General features: G+C 38.2%; 1 protein-coding gene across 3 annotated transcripts in view; it reads left to right on the top strand.

Moving 5' to 3' along the window:
- Positions 1 to 12,302, top strand: part of POLE2 (DNA polymerase epsilon 2, accessory subunit) — a 32,861-nt gene that overhangs the window by 12,542 nt on the left and 8,017 nt on the right. For all 3 annotated transcript variants that reach the window (XM_081134842.1, XM_081134841.1, XM_081134843.1), the window contains exons 6-11: positions 1,930 to 2,004; positions 4,004 to 4,087; positions 4,687 to 4,743; positions 5,173 to 5,221; positions 5,859 to 5,931; positions 8,460 to 8,632. In XM_081134842.1, the coding sequence (XP_080990968.1) occupies positions 1,930 to 2,004; positions 4,004 to 4,087; positions 4,687 to 4,743; positions 5,173 to 5,221; positions 5,859 to 5,931; positions 8,460 to 8,632 (511 nt within the window). The remainder of the gene's footprint in view (positions 1 to 1,929; positions 2,005 to 4,003; positions 4,088 to 4,686; positions 4,744 to 5,172; positions 5,222 to 5,858; positions 5,932 to 8,459; positions 8,633 to 12,302) is intronic.

The raw sequence follows: 12,302 nt of genomic DNA, 5'->3' as shown, positions 1-12,302 counted from the left end.
TGGGCAGAGAGAGATTTCAGGTGCCCCTGCCTGCAGTAATACATGGAACTATTTAGAGGTAGGACCCTGAGACAGGAACAGAAAAGGGAAGAGGACAGATGGGGGCCAGGCTAGGACAGTGTTATGCGTTAGAAGCACAAGGTTCCCAGGAGAGGACTGGCAGCAGGCGTAAGCAGTGAAAAGATTGAAAGGAATGAGCACCAAAGACGTCTGTTCTCTCCTGCTTCCATCACCTATGTAGTGCTGCCAGGTTGATCTTCCTGAGATGGAGCTCTGATCATGTCATGACTTTGAACAGAATTCTTCAATACGAGCCCACTGCCTATTGAATTAAATACAAATTATACTTAATGTTTGAGATCTGTCACACATTTCTGGCCTAATCTCTACTTACCCACTAATCATACAGTACAGGAGCTAAAACTGAAGTTTGGAATTATTGTTTGTTTCTTCCACTGTTCTGTGATTTTGCTTAGACTGCTCACTCTCTAGACAACTCTTCCCTCTTATCTCTATTGTTGAAACCCTCTTAATTCTGGAAGGCTCTTCTCAAATTTCTCTTCTTTCATGAGGCCCTTCTTGAGCTCCAGTTTGTTTCAATCTCTGCCTGCTTTAAACTATTGACTACTCAGTAGTTCCCCTACATCACTTACTAGAGTTGGCCCCACCTTGCATTTGGGGTGCTTATCCCTGTCATCAAACTGCAGACTCCTTGTTTGTTTTCTCTGCCCCATTTGGTACAGTGCTTTTCACAGGGAAGATGCTTAGTAAATACCATGTTTCTCTTTTTTTTTGGAATTTTGTCTTAAAGCCCACTATACTATTTTTGTTGTGTCACGTAACCCTCTGAACCTCGTTTTTTTCTCATCTGTGAAATAAAAAGGTTGAGTTTTACTGTGGTCCATTCACATTTTCATTATAATTGTCTTCCTGAAAGCAAGTCTGATTTTATCGTTATTCTACTTCAAAATCTTTGTTTTCTATTGCCTATAAGATAAGCTTCTTGCCCTAGCTGGTTTGGCTCAATGGTTAGAACATCGGCCAGGGGACTGAAGGGTCTCGGGTTCGATTCTGGTCAAGGGCATGTACCTTGGTTGCAGGCTCGACCCCCAGCCCTGGTTGGGGGTGTGTGGGAGCCAACCAATTGATGTGTCTCTCTCACATTGATATCTCTCTCTCTCTCTCTTCCCCTTCCACTCTCTCTGAAAAGCAATGGGGAAAAAAATCCTCCAGTAAAGGATTACAAAAAAAAAAAAAAAGGATAAGCTTGGCTTAGCATACAAAGTCTGTGTTGCCGGGTTATTGGAGGTTACAGAAACTCAAATTGACTGAAAAAGAGGAGTTTGTTCGCTTGTATTATGGAGAAGTGTAGGGTTCCACCTGTTTCAAGCATGGCTGGATCCAGGTGCTCACACAATATCATAAGGCATCTACCTCTTTCCATCTTCTAGCAGTTTTTAAAATTGATTTTACTTTCTAACAAGTTCTACCTACCCCTTCCTCTGCCTGAAGCGCCTTGTCTCAGCCTCCCTTTGTTTCTTACTAGCAAACTCTTTTGTTTTTTTATCATTTAGGATCTTGTTAAATGTCCCCTTTTGCCAAAGGTCCTTTTTTGTGTTGTTACCTGTTGGCACTTCTCTCTCACTAGCCCCATGTTCTGAGGTGACAACTTGGTTTGTTGTCTTCACATCCCCAGGCCAGAGTGTGCTGCTGCCAGGTATACAATAGACGTTTAAATTTAAAAAGAATAATTTTGTTTTTAAAATTATATTTCTAGATTTCTACATTAAGCTGTGGGTTTTCAAATTTGTTGAGAATAGATAATAGAAACATTAATTTAAGGACAGTGTTTTGTCAGGGTACTGTTTTAATGAGTCTTAGTTTTAAATGTCTGCTTCAATAATTCATGTGAATCTTTCTTTTTTGTAGAGGACCCACAGACATGAATTATTTACTCCTCCAGTGATAGGTTCTCACCCTGATGAAAGCGGAAGCAAATTCCAGGTTAGAACATTATACTAGTTATTTAGGGGGTTTAAGTATACAAATTTAATATTTATTGCTTATTCTAATGTATTGTATTTTAAATGAAAGTGAACCACTAGTAACTGTTTAACTGACCTCTGCGTGCCCACTGTTGATAAAGTCCATGCCCTATGTCCTAAGTCCTACAAATCTCTCTTAAAAGCAACAACTTCCTTTTGGTGGCAGGCCCTGAGACTGTGGTAGCCCCCAAATAGTCTCTGACCACCAAGACAGATTTCTAGTCCTCCTGGTCTATTTGCTATATACTACACTGGCTTTCTTTCCAACTCACAGCATTACCCTTCCCCTTCACTCACACTCCAAAATACTGGTCCTTGCCCAGCCTAGCCCTCTAGTGACCACCATATACTGTTCAACTAAAATGTACTGTATTGCCCAGTAGTCTCATAGATGCTAAAACAATAATACCAGATAATGCTCAAATTAATGTTTGATGATAACACCATAAGGACAAGACATTTATATTATTTGACTGTTTCTGCTTTTAACTTTTATTAAGAGAAAAATATATAGTATGTTTTGGAAATTTACATTACTTATTTTCTCATATATATATATACACATACACATAAGTATATATATGGTTTCCTTATGGCAACTTAGATACCCCCAGTCTGGAAGCAATATTTCTTCTCTCTGCCAAAGTAACTTTAAAGCTTAGCTAAATATTTTATTGTTCATTTCAGTCTTTCCAAGTGATTTAATTTTGTATCCCTGGGGGTAAGTTCCCTGTTTGAACTACCACTTACAGCGCCTGTATGATGATCTCCCTTTGCAGACTGCAGACATTGTGTTCTCAGGGGCCCTTTCTTGTACCTCTGTATTCCTGTGTTGCTCGCCTGCTTGATCAGTTGATTGAGTGATTGATTTTATGTGAATTGCATTTTTCACAGTTTTTAAATTGTATTTTTATTCTCTTAACTGTCTTTTTGAAGAACCTAAGTTCTTAATTTTGTTGAAGTCCAACTAAGTTTTTTTAGTCAGGTAATATTTTTGGCATTGTTTCTAAGAAATTTTTACCTAACCCAGTTTTTAAGATACAGGTCTAGTATATCTTTTTCTTCATATTTATCCCTAAGTATTTCATTTTTTAAAAACCATTTTAAATGTACATTATACTCCTGTGTTGCTTTAGGTTTGTGTTTTTTAAGAGGAATTCCAATACCAAATGTTAAAAGTAATTATGGGGTGATGGGATTACATGTTCCTTTTATTTCTTTCTTCTCTATATTTAAACTTTTTTTCCTATAGTAAACATCTATTCTTTATAATAAAAACCATTATGTGGTAAAGATAAAAGAAGCTCTACTTGGTAATTCCTATAAAAATGAAAAAGTATATACCCTTTCATCTAGCAATTCTGTTTAGCTTTTTTAAGTTGAAATTATATTTTCTAAGTTTTATTTGATTTACTACTGTAAAGTAGGTATAAATACTGAAATGTGCACTCAAAGTTTTTTTTGTGAAAGATTAGTTTCTTTTTTTTAAAATCTGTTTTTCTTGATTTCAGACAGAGGAAGGGAGAGGGAGAGAGAGATAGAAACATCAATGATGAGTCATTTATCAGCTGCCTTCTGCAGGCCCCCTGCTGGGGATCAAGACTGCAACCCGGGCATGTGCCCTGACCAGGAATTGAACCTCCTGGATCCTAGGTCAGTGCTCAACTGCTGAGCCACACTGGCAGGGCAAGATTAGTTTCTTTAAAAGAAGTTTTTAAAAATTTGTTGATTTTAGAGAGAAAGGAAGGGGGTGGAGAGAGAGAAACACTGAATTGTTGTTCCACTTATTTATGCATTCATTTGTTGATGCTTTTATGTGCCTTGACTGGGGATTGAACCCACAACCTTGGCGTATCGGGACTACGCTCCATCCAACTGAGTTACACAGCAAGGGCAAGATTAGTTTTTTAAAAGAATATATTTTCAATCTTTAAAGAATTTATTTTGTTTTATTTTAGCTTAAAACAATAGAAACCCTATTGGGGAGTACAGCCAAAATTGGAGATGTAATTGTTCTTGGAATGATAACACAATTAAAAGAGGTAAGTTAAACTTAATAAGCATCAAACTTTTATGTGCACACTTCGGATAGATGAAATGTCAGTTACATAGAGCATTTCTGCAGAGGTACAGGAACATAATCTTCATTGAATGCTCAGACCTCAGTCACCAGGTAGCCTTTTCATCTGTGTTTGGTTTCCTGGTACACATCAGGAAGGAATGTCTTTATACAGGCCACCAGATTGCATAGTCTGAAATTAGTCCCCCAGTGACCTCTGGTTGCACTGAGAGTACTGAGTTTCTGAACAAGCAAAGCTGCAGACCACATCCTGGTCCCTTGGAGACACTGTTGACTCTCTTAGGTGAAGGTGCCTGGTGAGTCCTATGTCAGCCAGTACAGTGTCCCTCTTGCCATCTCTTGATCTTCAGTCATCATTCTTTGGGTACCTAGGAGTCTGCATCTCAATTAAGTGGTTAGTCTGAGGTCACCAGATTAGTAAATGGAAGAGCCTAGACTAGGAATTGTTGATTTTTTTGAAGTAAATTATACTCTCTGCTATATTCTGTTATCAAAATTGTCAGTATTTTAGTTATTTTATTCATTTTTACATAATTGTGGACATATGTCTTTTATTTTTAGGGAAAATTTTTTCTGGAAGACCCGACAGGAACAGTACAACTGGATCTTAGTAAAGCTATATCCTTCACTTTTATTTTCTTAAATCTGTGTCCTTTTCATTTTTTTTAAAATCTGAGAGTTGGGGAAATTGTGTATTATATTATATCTTATTCTCAAATGTAGCTGAAATGGTAGTGGTGTGGGAATTTTGAGACACAATCCTAAATAGAGACAAAAAAACTTTAATTCCCTCTTATTTGGAGAATCTAGACAGATCACTGAGGGAGTTTATAACATGCTAAGAATGATCTATACTGTAAATATTACCAGGCTACATCCTAGAATCAGACATAGGGACATTTAAACCTAAAATTTTTAAAGTATGATCTATTCACAGTTTCAAATGTGAAATCTTTATTATTTAGAAGTCCTGTCGGGCCCAAAACATATGTTGACTATCATCACCTCAAGCATAGAAATAAAATTATTTTCCTCAACTATGTGTACCAGTTCCATAGTGGTTTATACACAGAATCATGCTTTGTTTTAGCAGAAGGTGAGTCAGTATACTTTTTTCCTGTTCTCCTTACATTCTACAGTAAAACCATTTCTACATTGGTTAAAATATGTTAACATGGTATAATTTGGGAGAACATTGATTATAAGAGCATACTTTTGACAACTTAAATGACTTTCAGACTGCTAATCAGCTCGAGTTTCTTTTTGGGTTGATGAAAGTATTCTGAAATCAGTGATGATGGTTGTACAACTTGTGAATATACTAAAAAAGCACTGAATTATATACTTTTAAAGGTGGATCATATGATATGTGAATTATATCTTAATGAAGTTGAAAAATCAGATTTTACATAGGGTCATAAAATGAAACATTTCCTAATCTGTGTACCTTCTCTCTCTTTACTGACACATGTATTGTGAATAAAATGAAAAGTTTCAATTCTGAATCTATTTCTGTTTCATGAATTTTTGTGTGTTTTTTTAATAGAACTGAGACTGTTTCTGGATCTGAAGTTGTTATCTAGCTCAGTGGGACTGGCAACTTCTACAGTTAGTGGACAGGGGATGAGATGACAGCCTAGCATTTCTGCTTTGTGTTCTATAGTTTTGTCCTTTCAGACAAAAAGGAGAATTGGACAAATGAAAGTGATTTTTTTTTACTTATGTTTTTTCAGGTTGGTTTGAAGATCAAGTGTTTCATGTCAATGCCTTTGGATTTCCACCCACTGAACCCTCTAGTACTACCAGGTATAAACATGTTTGACTTAAACTCTGTAGGAATTCTATAATGCTGGCAGTAATGAATGTAAGATAGTATATCATATCTCAGTTATTACAATGCCTCTGGCTTTGTGTCAGAAAGCAGAGCAATGGAAAATTAGAGTTAGAAGACTGGGCAGTATATGTAACTGAAAACTATTGGATTCATTGTAAAAGCATCGCTGTACTTGCCTAGGAAAGATTTCCAGTCGACCTGTCTTACTTGTCTGTAGGATAGATGAGAAGTTCAACTGAGATAAGAGATAGGAAAACACTTAGGAGAATATAATTGCCATAGTAATATAAAGTTCTTATTTCTGTATTCTACTGAGTGAAAGTCACAAGAGGCAGATTCTGTAACTTTTTAATATAAATGAAGGCACTATAATATTAGAGCTATTCCGAAAGGGCCTTCTCTGAGAGGAGTGAACTCCTATCACTCAAACTATTTGAGCAGAGGCTGAATGATGCTATAAAAGTTGTAGCTGGTAGGCTGTGGGTTGAATATAGTCTACAGACCTTTTTTAAAATACCTTTTGAGATGTTAAACACATTTTGAGTTAGTTCCAACATTTAAAAATAGGAGATTTCTCATAAAAATCTAGATTTCTGAGTTCTCTTGGGTCACCAGATCTGGGAACATGGTGCCTGAATTCTCACCTGGCTACAACTCTACTGCAGTGATTGCCCACTTTGGGCAGCTATGTGTGTGCACTATAGCTCATACCTCCTCAGCCTCAGCTGGCAGCTGCTTTGATATGTGTTTCCTCCCTGAAGCCTTGGAAGCATTTGAGTTTGCTACTTCCGGGGGAATTAAAGTTGCTTTCTAACTTGAGATTCTATTGTGATGGTAAAGATTTCAAGAAGTGTAAGGATTAAAATTTTAGTCCTACATACCTGTATCAACTCAGGTACAGCGGCCATGTTTCCTGGCTGGGAGTCACTGGCAGGGCAGCTCCTCTTCCTTTGAAATAATTTGGGGACAGTGCTGGTCACACTAAGGAGAACACAAGCCCTCATCAAGCCAGCTCTCTTTTCAGAGAGCTGAATGTTTTTAATGCTAGTTTGTGGCTTTTTGCAACATAGTAGGTTTTCTTTGAAATATATTTCAATCAAAATTGCTGTCTTGGTGGTTTAGTTTTGTACAAGCTTCAAAATTACTACTTGAGAATGAGAGAAATAATTAAGCTGGTCGTATTACCATTTGTTTCTGTGTAGCAAAAAGATCATCGTAATGACCCAAATAATGTTCCATTTAAATTATGCCATTTTCTCCAAGTTGAACTGTTTCGTGTGTGTTTAGTATACCAAATACTAGTATGAGGTGTCACAAAGTACATTAAAATGAAATAATTTTATTTCTGTTAGGATTATAAATTACTTCTCTCTTAAAATACCTTCCAAGTAAAATTCAGAGGTCTGTATTCTGGTAGTAGTCAGTGGATATTTTATTAAGTATTTTTTTATGTGTAAAATACTGTTTTAGGAATACAAATAAGTACAAATAAGTCTACAACATGGTCCTGTCTCAAAAGGATTTACACTAGCCTAGTGCCATCCCATCATTGCATAGTATGTCATATAATTTTTATTAGAATACAGATTTGCCAGAACTCCATTGCCATCTTGGATCAGTCTTCACTGGTATAGGGCATGTGAATTGTGTTTTCTGAGTCCATGGTGGTGTTAAGAGTTCCTAGAATTTCTAGAATATTTCTTTTCAAATTTGGCAATTTAGGGAAATAGGTACTGTCAGGTCTTCCTCTTGCTCCTGTACTTGCACCTTATATTTCATGAACCATGGACAGAAGATGTTAGTAAAGCTTTTCTGAGCTTTAATTTCTGAAGAATCAGTTTAATAGGTATTTCTTTCTGTGATGCTTGGGTATATATTAAATTGAAGTCAACATATAATTGTATCAGTTTACTGCATTCCTCTGATAACTGCTAGATTATAACTGTAAGATCATACCTTTGAAAATGCCAGGTACAGGTAGTGGCAACAGTAACAGCTACCATGTTGGAGTGCTCACCGTGTACTAAGCCCTAAACCCTAAGGCCTAGTTCTAGTATACCTCCAAATTTTCACAATTCTGGAGTGTAGGTTATCTTTTGTAGATATTCTTAATTCCTTAGAACAAATTTCTAGAAGTGGAATTGTTTGGTCAAATGGTTAGCACTCTTTTTGAGTACTTCGGTCAGATATTGTTCATATTGAGTACCAATTTCTCTTACTTTCAACTAAGGGGAAATTATGATTTATTTTAGTATCTGCTTTAGTTTTAAAGGCACAGATATAGCCTATTATGAATTTTATTTACTGCTTCTATATGGCTTCCTTTCTCATTTTAGAACATTTAAATAGTCTTGTTTGCTACAAATAGTACATTTTCATGATACTATATAAATTGATGGGGGGGGGGAACCTCATTAGACAGAAAGAAGCTTAATTTGTAAAATTATAAAAATATTTCCAACAGAATATAAAAGATAATAATTATGTTATAATTACCTAGGGCATACTATGGCAATATTAATTTTTTTGGAGGACCTTCTAATACATCTGTGAAAACTTCTGCAAAACTAAAACAACTAGAAGATGAAAATAAAGATGCCATGTTTGTGTTTATATCTGATGTTTGGTTAGACCAAGCAGAGGTGTTGGAAAAACTTCACACCATGTTTTCTGGTAGGTTTCATTTTTTTCTATTCGTTTTTGAACTATTATGAAGGGTCATGTTTTAAAACTAAATTCTGTTTTTTAAATTTATCTTTATTGTTGAAAATATTACAGATGTTCCTTTTCCCCCCCATTGACGCCTTCCCCAGGCCTTCTCCATACTATTGTCTGTCCATTGGCTGTACATGTATGCATATAAGTTCATTGGTTAATCTCTTCCTGCCCACTCCCACCCTTTCCCTCTGAAATACGTCAGTCTGTTGCATGCTTCAGTATCTCTGGATCTTTTTTGTTTGTCAGTTTATTTTGTTCGTTAGATTCCACATATAAGTGAGATCGTATGATACTTGTCTTTCTCTGACTGGTGTACTTTTCTTAGCATAATACTCTTAGGTCTCACCATGCTGTCTCAAAGGGTCAGAGATCCTTCTTTTTTACAGCTGTATAGTATTCCATTGTGTAAATTTACCACAGTTTGTAATCCATTCATGTACTGATGGGCACTTGGGCTGTTTCCAGATCTTAGCTATTGTAAATAATGCTGCTGTGAACATAGGGGTGCATGTATTCTTTCTGATTGGTGTTTCTGGCTTCTTAGGATATATTCATGGAAGTGAAATCATTGGGTCAAATGGCAGTTCCATTTTAACTTTTTGAGAAAATGCCACATTGTTTTCTATAGTGGCTGTACCAGTCTGCATTCCCACCAGCAGTATACTAAGGTTCCCTTTTCTCTACATCCTTGCCAGTACTTGTTTGTTGATTTGTTGATGGTAGCCATTCTGACAGGTGTGAGGTGGTAACTCTTTGTCATTTTAATTTGCATCTCTGATGATTAGTGACTTTGAGCATTTTTTCATATGACTCTTGGCCATTTGTATGTCCTCTTTGGAGAAGTGTCTATTTAGGTCTTTTGCCCATTTTTTAAATTGGATTGTTTCTCTTCCTTTTGTGGAGTTGTATGAGTCCTTTATATATTTTGGAAATTAACCCCTTATCAGATGTATTATTGGCAAATATGTTCTCCCATACCATTTTGACACTGGTATGAACATAGGTGTGCATGTATTCTCCCTTTTCATTTTGACGCTGGTTTCTTTTGCTATGCAGCAGCTTTTTGTTTTGATGTAGTCCCATTTGTTTATTTTTTTCTTTGTTTCTCTTGCCCTAGGCAAAACTAAATTCTTAAATATATTTTTGAGTAGTCTACTTTTAAAAAAAGATTCAGCAGTGAGATATTTTAAATGAGTTCATCTTAAAGACTTACATTTTTACATTTGAAAAATAACTGTGTGTGTATGTGTGTGTGTGTGTATTCATGGTAGATAAGAATTAGTCCTAAGTATAGTATTAAGAGTGGATCAGAGCTTGGGCTTTAGAGTCTGACAAGATTTGGTTTTTTTAATTTATCTTTATTGTTGAAAGTATTACAGGTGTCCCATTTTTTCCCCCCAATTGACCCCCTCCACCTTGCTCCCACCCCCTCCCCAGGCCTTCACCCCGTTATTGACTGTGTACATGGGTTATGCATATATGCATATAACTTCTTTGCTTAATCTCTTCCCACCCTCCACCCCCCTTACCTCTTTCCTCTGAAATATGATCGTCTGTTGCATGCGTCAGTGTCTCTGGCTCTATTTAGTTCGTCAGATTCTTTTGTTCATTAGCTTCTTCTTAAAGAAGACCCTTCAACATTTCCTGTAGTGCTGGTCTGGTGGTGATGAACTGCTTTAGCTTTTTCTTATCTGTGAAGCTCCTTATCTGACCTTCAGTTCAAAATTATAGGTTTGCTGGGTAGAGCAATCTTGGTTGTAGTTCCATGTTTTTCATCACTTTGAATATTTCTTGCCACTCCCTTCTGGCCTGCAAAGTTTCTGATGAGAAATCAGCTGACAGTCATATGGGTGCTCCCTTGTAGGTAACTAATTGCTTTCTCTTGCTGCTTTTAAGATTCTTTGTCGTTACCCTTTGGCATTTTAATTACGATGTGTCTTGGTGTGGGCCTCTTTGAGTTCCTCTTGTTTGGGACTCTCTGTACTTCCTGGACTTGTAAGTCTGTTTCTTTCCCCAGGTAGGGGAAGTTTTCTGTAATCATTTTTTCAAATAGGTTTTCAATTTCTTGCTCTCTTTCTTCTCCTTCTGGCACCCCAATAAAATGAATGTTAGGCCTCTTGAAGTTGTCCCAGAGGCTCCTTATGCTATCTTCATATTTCTGGATTCTTTTTTCTTTTTGCTCTTCTGGTTGAGTGTGTATTGTTTCCTCATGTTCCAAATTGCTGATTTGATTCTCAGCGTCCTCTACTCTACTTGATTCCCTGTAAATTATTCATTTCAGTTCTTGTAGCCTTCATTTCAAATTGGTACTTTATTATGTCATTGATTTTCTCAGTTGTTTTTGTAATAATATGCTTGAGCATCCTTATAAACCAAATTCTGAACTCTGTATCTGTTAGCTTGCTTGGATGGATTTCAATTAGTTCCTCTTTTAAGAGATTTCTTATATTCTTTCCTTTGTGACATGTTTCTTTGCCTCCACATTTTGGCTGCTTCTAGGTGTTTGTTTCTATGTATTAGGTAGAGCTGCTATGTCTCCTGGAATTTGTAGAGTGGCTTTGTGTACTAGGTGTCCTGTAGGGTCCAGTGGCTCAGCCTCCCCAGTTACCTGAGCTGAGCCTTCTAGGTGCTCCCCTGTGTGGGCTGTGTGCACTGTCCTATTGTAGTTGAGCCTTGGTTGCTATTGGTGTCACTGGGAGGAATTGACCCCCAGGCCAATCGGCTGTGAGAACCAGCTGCAACTACAGCCAAACTGCTGCTGTGCTGGAGACACCTCTGTGGAGTAGGATTTACTTCAGTGGAGCTTTGGTGTTCACCAAGTGCGCCCCTTGAGTGTGTCACTCATGGATGTGGTAGGGTTGTAATCCAGTGTGGTCAAGTCTGACTACCAGGTGCACTGTCTCTGGTGCAAAGTCAGCCTCTGCCAGGAACTTGCCCGGGGCCACTGAGCATGAGCTACACAGGAAACTGTAATTGGCTGCTACTTGTGGTGGGCTTAGAGGAGAGGCCAAGCTATGAGCCAATGCAGGCTGCCACTAGTGCCAGGTCTGGGGCCACTTATCAAGCCTTCTTGGGCACACTGCTGCTTGTTTGCGAGATTTTAGGGAAGTCCTAAGCATAAGGCTAGAGAGGCCACTTGCACAGAAAAGCCACTGGAAATGGCTTGGATGAGCTTGCATGTAGGGAAGGGTGGGGCCTCTGGGAATCACTGGGGTGGGGCTAAAGGTGTGAGTCAGGTGCTGGGGATTCAAATACAGTGCCTGCCTGCCAGCTGTATTGGGGGAGGGCTCGCCAAAGGAGCAACGGCCTCTGCCAGCTCTTCTGCCTGGGAGAAAGCTGCTCCTCCACCTCTCGCCCCAATTTCAGGCAGGTTAGTTCCTCCCCAAATGTCCCAGATTCCTTGCAAGCTGCTGCCCAGCACTGGGGCTCAGAGGGAGCGTGTCTGAGTGAGTCCATGCGCAGGCCCTTTAAGAGGAGCTGCCTGGGACTCTCGCACCCTCCGCAACCCTCAGTGATAGTCCCCGCTGGTTTTCACAGCCCAAAGTTGTGGGGACTTCTCTTCCTGGCCCTGTAGCCCTGGGCTGGGGGCCTGATGTGGGGCTGGGATCCCTCACTCCTCCGGGAA

The sequence above is a fragment of the Miniopterus schreibersii genome, assembly GCF_964146895.1.
Source record: "Miniopterus schreibersii genome assembly, chromosome: 1".
NCBI lineage: Eukaryota > Metazoa > Chordata > Mammalia > Chiroptera > Miniopteridae > Miniopterus > Miniopterus schreibersii.
This window is presented reverse-complemented; position numbering and strand designations above follow the sequence as displayed.